Source organism: Anarhichas minor, unplaced genomic scaffold (genome assembly GCF_050575085.1).
Source record: "Anarhichas minor isolate MPS153535 unplaced genomic scaffold, ASM5057508v1 ptg000136l, whole genome shotgun sequence".
Classification (NCBI taxonomy): domain Eukaryota; kingdom Metazoa; phylum Chordata; class Actinopteri; order Perciformes; family Anarhichadidae; genus Anarhichas; species Anarhichas minor.
This window is the reverse complement of record NW_027466582.1, coordinates 6,931,658-6,938,785: the sequence shown is the minus strand read 5'-3', so window position 1 is coordinate 6,938,785 and position 7,128 is coordinate 6,931,658. Positions and strand designations below refer to the sequence as shown.

General features: G+C 40.3%; 1 protein-coding gene across 1 annotated transcript; it reads right to left on the bottom strand.

Moving 5' to 3' along the window:
• Positions 1–98: 98 nt before the first annotated feature.
• On the bottom strand, positions 99–5,469 carry moxd1l (monooxygenase, DBH-like 1, like). The gene is made up of 13 exons (XM_076084671.1): positions 5,158–5,469; positions 4,837–4,983; positions 3,909–4,061; positions 3,714–3,803; positions 3,239–3,394; positions 3,043–3,145; positions 2,492–2,664; positions 2,303–2,391; positions 1,897–1,993; positions 1,684–1,743; positions 959–1,053; positions 737–836; positions 99–576 (listed from the first exon to the last, which is right to left on the bottom strand). Exons 1-13 carry the CDS (start codon positions 5,425–5,427, stop codon positions 418–420), a joined length of 1,692 nt encoding a protein of 563 aa, XP_075940786.1. The 5' UTR covers positions 5,428–5,469; the 3' UTR covers positions 99–417.
• Positions 5,470–7,128: the final 1,659 nt, after the last annotated feature.

Here is a 7,128-nt window from a genome sequence, read left to right as displayed (position 1 = left end):
CCCCCTGTGGAACGTCTGTGTAACTACATGCCTTAATGTCACTTACGTCCACTTTTTACAGACTTTTTTTTAGATTGTCATAACACCACTTTCATATATTATTTGTGGTGTATATATTTTATTAGGTGAGAACTTAGCAAATGATTGGCTCTATATTTGTATCCATATAAATATCAGCAATTAGGCTGAGAGTGCATGAAATGAACACAATACATGTACACACATAAGAGATGATTAATAATCAATACCAAGGAAAAAAAGATATGCAATGAACAGAGAAAACAAAAACATAGAAAGTGGTATACACCCTGTCTTGTAAAGTTGAATAAACCCAGTGGGCTACAATAGAGATTGTTTTAACAGTGCCTTCCTTCATCAAGATTGCAATGGTTTGGATCTGTTGCGCATACAACCATGTTACATTACTGCAATCCAGAGTAGCAGAAGTATTATTCCTGCTAAATTCATAATCCGGGAAGCGCAGAGTCCGCTTGCCGCACTGGTTTTGTGACAAGTGACAGTCGGTGTCTTCATCATCTTCCTCACCGTGCCTTTTCGGTTAAATGAGAAGTTGTTCTGTGAAATAGAAAAGATGACAAAGAAATACCTCTTTTTATGATACTTGGCAGAGGACTCCACAGTCTTTTATAAACAAAAATTCCTCAACAAAATGTATTTATTAGATTGAAGGTATAATAGAGAATAGACGATCAAACCATTGAGACTATTCACTTACTTCGTCATCAGAGACAAACTGAATTTGTGGAAGGTCCTTCAGAAAATTCTCCTGCGCTGCAATTGGATCCTGGTCTGAAGTTGGGGCGTCCTCAGACATGCTGTCAGAAATTAGTAGAAGAGCGTATCAAGATACAGCTGCTTGAAAAAAACATGTATGTAATGTACATATCTATATGTATAAGACCTGCATCAGGCCTTACTGTTAGCTTATGTTAGATACCTTGTATTTGGGTTGCTAACACAGTTGGTGATCTTGATTGCAGGGTAGTAGAGTAGGAAGGCCAGGCACATCTCATCAGTAGTTGCTAACCCCATCTTAAAGAGGAAAATGTAATACATGGCAGGCATTAAAGACATGAGATTCTCTTTATACATGTGCATAAAGGTAAGATGCCATGGGAGCATGAAAAAGCCAGGCAGAGGCGCCACCAAGAGGGGTCCAGGAAGGGCCACCCTGATAGTCTCTGGCCCAACACTGCCCCCCCTGTGGTTCGTTTAAACTTGATTAAGCTTGTTCACAGTAAATATTCAGTTTCTAACAATCAGTGTACACCTTCAAAAGAAGGCTATAGATTTGGGAAAAGGACATATAGCCTATTTGAATGAATAGTGTAACACATATACAGATACATAGCAAATTAAAACAGGGTTGTTGTGAAACTCAAAATGTAACCGTAGCACATCAGATCATTAGTATCATATCTGAAAAATAAGAATCCAAAGTATTCCATTTGTACAGGAAGGACCAATCAATTTTCTGTTCATGTCACGGTGCACCAACACAACACAACCACCAACACATATTTCAACAATCTTTCTGATACATGAAATATTAAACTGTTCTTCATGTTACATGTGTTTCTTTTTTGTATTTCTTGGACCACACTGATTTCATCTAAAGCACATTGTGTGCGTAATGACATGAGGTTAACTGTATTTACTCACCCTGGTGACGTTGGTGCGATCGGTAGTATTGTAGGTGCACTCCACCGCAATCTCATCACCCTGTAATGGGAGGCAAGACATGTCGCATGAAACTTTACAGAGCACTGTTTAAATTATATAATTCTTAACAGCACAAACAACCAAGAACTTACTAAAAAACTGCCTTGTAAAATATGGGCATACTATTTGGGCATGGAGGCAATGGAAACCTACCAGCTTGATGGTCTTGATCTTTCCCAAACTGACGCTCTGCTGTAGCCCAAAGTTGTAATTTTCATTGACGAGCAAGAAGTCTATCTGGGTTCCATTTCTACAGTGAAGATGTATGAAATAACAGTTTTACAAGACAACAAAGCTACAATGCACATTCTGCATCAAAACTGGATATTACTCAAAACAAAACAACCTTAAGTTCATTATTTAATCTTCTCTTTTAGTTTTTGGTTGTCCATCAAAATCCGATGATAACGTCCACTCCTTTAACAGCGAGATCTTTGGTTTTATAGTTACCAACAATTTGTTGCTGTGTTTTTGCAAAGCCAGTCCAATTTAATGAATCTCTTTTTTCATTCTTAAACCTCCATATGGACTGACAAAAAGCAAATCTCTTCTTTCTTACCTGTAATGGCCCACTCTGACTTTCCTCCCAGCCAAGTGAGTGTGCAGCATCCCAGCAAACACGTGCAGGTCAGGCACAGGATTCATAAGCTAGGGGTGGAAAGTAAACACTATCAGGAACACAGTCATTACAAAAAAAAAGACATATTAACTTATCTCATTTTGAAATCTATACTGAAACAATACAGACCGGGGAAAAGAGACTTGTATTACACACGCCGTAGGTGTGGAATTGAGTGGCTTTTGGAGGGATGTTGTAGCTCAGAAAGGTATATGGGTTCACACCTGTGGTCAGGATGCCCCCATCATACTTCCTGCGTTGGACTGTGTAGTGAAGCCTCAGTCCTGAGCTGTCTCTCCTACCTAAACAGAAAGAGACAGTAGTTTAGAAATGGTTGCATGTTAGTCATGTCAAAGAAAATAAGTAATAAGTATAGTAAAAAATAATACTGTGTTATGACAACATATTACATGCGACTTATACCTGACATGACTGTGTACTGTGTATTATTGCCCAGACAGCAGCCAAGGCAGATGTTTTCCATGTTGTATTAATTGTATTTTAAAGGGAAATACCACCAATTTTACAAATAAAGGCCAATTTACTGCCCATGGGAAGTCCTGCTCAAATAGATAGATATATCTATCTAGACATCCAAATATCTATCTATCTGAGCTATGACAAGTCTGAGACGGATACATAGATACATATATACATAGATACATAGATACAGTATTTACCTGCTTCATTGTTTGGATTGTTGTAGTGGATTTCCAGCCTATACAATGTATCGCTGTCCGCACCTCCAACAGGAATACCCACATTTTCTGGAAGCTCAAATACCTGAAGTTTCAGGAATAAATTGGATATGGATATACACACAAGAATACAGACAACAACATGAATTTAAGCATTGAGAGATAGATTCTGCCTCACCCCTCCTCCCACTGCCCATGCAGCCACCGCCTCGAAGCAGGCGTCCCCCATGTCGCCCATGAAGCACGGCTTGTCGTACGTCTCCGTCACAAAGGAGGGGCAGCGGTACAGCAGCATGTGATGCACAATGTCAGGGTTCTCAATCAGTGGTTCAATCTGAGGTAAAGTAAGAAGAGATTTGAGTTTATTAAAAAATGGTGAATGAAGGTAGAAATAAAACTGAAAATCAGGATTCATTTTATGTTGACTTTTCATGTGTGGGACTTTTTATTCTTCTACAGCTAGGACACTTACTTATACAGTATCAGTTAAGTATTTTCATCTTTACTACTACTACAGTCAGATTTGTTTTGCATCTGAAAGCTCAGTCCACTCAAAAGACGAGTAGTATACCGTGTTAATCCAACACCACATCAACAGAACAACATTAAATTGTTGATTTTGATTAAAGGTGAGGAAAAATACGAATGATTACCTGATATATATAATATGTTGTATTTGGATCCAAGTTTTGAAACTTCATGACCTTGCAGTGGTAGTAGGTATGATCTTCAGGCACAGTGACCTGCAAAAGATAAAGTTAAACTTAAAGTTAAAATCTACAAATTTTCCCATAATTTCCAAACATGCCTTGTGTATCATTCTCATAAGTGTTTTCAATTATTCCTACATTATCCATTGTGACGTTGAGATAGTTGAGGTTGGTTGAGGTTGGCCTGGCCACATAGTTCAGCAGGTTGACTTCCTTGGCGCCTCTACGGTGCCCATGATAACCGAGCGTATCTGTTGTTCCGAAGGCATAGATCATTTTAACGGGTGTATCCTGGAAAAGAGATACAGTACAAAAGCGGCAACATGAGAGAGCTTTCATTGAGGGGAAAGGGATGTGGCATGTTCTCAAAACTGAAAAATCAAGTCTCAGTTTAATGCTCTGACTTTGCATTCTGCTCCCACAATGTTCAACTCATATAACAAGGTGTAATGACTAATGATGTATAGTGTTTCATGTGTTAAATGCAAAACAAAATCTTGCGTGTCTTTTTATTTTGTTGCCATTGTCTTCACATTGGAAAAACACCCAACCCAATGTACTGTATTGAAGAACATTCAGGTGAACCTGACAATAGAAATCCTCTAACACAGTTGACGTGGATAAAAGCAGGAAACTTGATCTTTACATAGAAGATTTAGATCAGCTGTACAAAAGAGTCTAGAATTACAAATAATGAGCCACAATGGAGAAGAAGTCTAACCCTTGTGATTCAGGTTGGTGGTATTTGGGATCAATAGTTCATTAATCATTTTTTTATTCTGTGTAAAGTTTTAACCAGTCTGAAATCAACAAGATTAACATTATACGTCGAGGACATTTGCAATGTCATATTCAGTGTGATTTAGCAATGAAACTTGACCGGAATAAGTAAAACACCCTCAGAACCAAATAATGGATAAAACACTAAATTCTCAAGCAATTTTTTTGTGTCAATGGGGACTGAAATTGATACGCATGCCACATTTCTCAAGCTCTACACCTATTTTCACACATGCAGAACGTAGACTTTAAAAAAACTGGGAGACAAAATATCTGGAAGTCTTACAGTGATTGGGGAATCTTCGTGATCACACGTCTGAATGGACCTCTGAAAGGTCATGATGGTTTGACCGTCGCTCTCAGTCAGAGAGAGGAGAGTGTAGCTCTGCTGCTCGTCCAGCACAGGCATGAAATCCCCTACTGCATGGTAATCCTAATGGACGAAAAGACACGACCCTCAGACAACAGCAATGTGTTCAGTTTGCTATTGAGCATGGAAAAAAAACAAAAATACATTTTGCCTGTAATATTTAAAGATATCCAATAATGGAGGAAACATAAAACAAACTGCTACACATGCAGTTGTTATCGTCTGGGGCTGACTTACTCCGAAGTAGCTTCCACTGGGTCCAACTCCCCCCATGACGATGTCGGACCCGGTCATCTCTCCGTCCGAACTGAAGCCAAGGCCCACCCAGCCTGTTGTGTTGACCACCAGCTTGAATGTTATGATTCCTTGCGGGTTATCGAAGCCCCACTTCAGGCACACCAAATGATCCTGGTCCAGGTACTCCATGAAGGGCAAGTCGGGGTCCGACGCCCCGGCTCCCTTTGTCCAGACCGAGAACAGGCAGAGGAAAGGAAGCAGAGCGCGCATGATGTCTCTGTGAAGTTGGAGATCTTCAAACTGAGCTCAGTGTCTGTGGAGCTGCCAGACACCCTCCCACCCTCCTCTGACACACCTGCGTTGCTCGATGAAACTGGGTGATAACAGCAAAAAATGCTCAGTCATTTGTCCTTGTGGCACAAGAAACCCCCCCCCCCACTGCATACCACTTTGGCTGCTGCCTCAATTGCATTCTTATATTTTGTGCTATATTTCACTTTCAATTAAGGATTTCTTTCAAAGCTCATTCTCTGTGTGAAATCTGCTTCTTCACCGCCTTTGATGTGAAAATCTTCGTGAAAGTCCAGTCTTTTCATATAATTACACACTCATACCCTAACACTCATACCCAGTAAGTCGGTGAAGCTGCAGACTTCACCGACTTACTGTATCCCCCCCCCCCCCTCAGGTCCCCTCACATCAACTCACTCCACCGGTTCTTTCACATTGACGGATAAATGAGACCACTCAGGTGTCTGATATATGAGGAGGCGACGAGGAAGGAGCAGGAATGACAGTTGAACTTTTCATTTCGGCCAAAAGTCGAGGTTGTCAATATATTGACTTGTTGTAAGGTTTACCTCTCTCTCTCTCTCTCTCTCTCTCTCTCTCTGTTACCTTCTCATATATCCAACACTTGATTCCAGCCCAAACTATTTAATCTTATAGGAATGTGAATAGTGGGATCATGCTTTCAGATCATTGGCACTGGAAGTCACTGTTGAATTTCTGTATGCCTTTGGTGACGCTGCACTTGTATACTGTAAATCTTAATTTTTGTTATTTACATTACACACTTCATTTATCTCCGGCACTTCAGCTTGAACAGAAATGTCAACTGCTTTCAGCATCCACACTTCAGCTGACACCGACAGCAAGAAACAACTCTGCTGACACTTCTTACCAACTGGCACTAAAATATCTACAGGGCATTTCAACTATCTCTGGTGCTTCAACGTAAAATTGTCCTTTTGCACCTCAACTACTTTCAGTGATTACATACATACTGAAATTTCAACTGCCAACGGGGCTGAAATTTGAAATGATGACATACTGACATGTGACCAATCATTACACCGGTGCTGTGTAAGTAAGTAAGCAAGTTTTATTTATAAAGCGCTTTTCACAGACGTTAGTCACAAAGTGCTGAACAGGAGCAGAATTACAAACATAAAAAACACTATGTGACCATTGTGGACATTTAAGAATGCACAAAAAACAGAAAGTACAAAATTAAAACATGGTTTAAAAGCAGGCCTAGGACATGAGTTTTTACCCAAATGCCAGTCTAAACAGGTGTGTCTTGAGCTGATTTTTGAATGAGTTCACAGAAACAGCAAAACGTAGATGTGCAAGCAGAGCATTCCACAACCTTGGTGCTACTGCCTCAAAAGCTCGGTCACCACGGGTCTAAAAGCGAGTGGACAGACAGATCATTTAACACATTTGACCTGAGAGCGCGGGCGGGTGAATAAGAGTTCAGCCACATATGTAGGAGTCTGACCGTGTAGTGCTCTGTAAGTGAGAGTGAGAGTTTTAAAGTGGATGCTATAGGGAGCCAGTGGAGAGATCTGAGTATGGGGGTGATGTGAGACCGTCTATTTGTCCTAGTGAGTAATCTGGCGTCAGCATTTTGGATTACCTGCAAACGGTTAAGAGCAGCTACACTGAGTGAGGAGAAAAGTGTGTTAC

Bases quoted from the DNA above. Each gene is read 5' to 3' on its own strand.
- moxd1l (XM_076084671.1), bottom strand. From the start codon at position 5,427: ATGCGCGCTCTGCTTCCTTTCCTCTGCCTGTTCTCGGTCTGGACAAAG. The intron at 2,665-3,042 runs GTAAATACTGTA...CTTTCTGTTTAG, and splicing joins CAATCCAAACAATGAAGCAG to GTAGGAGAGACAGCTCAGGA. The intron at 1,744-1,896 runs GTAGGTTTCCAT...CTCCCATTACAG, and splicing joins AGATCAAGACCATCAAGCTG to GGTGATGAGATTGCGGTGGA.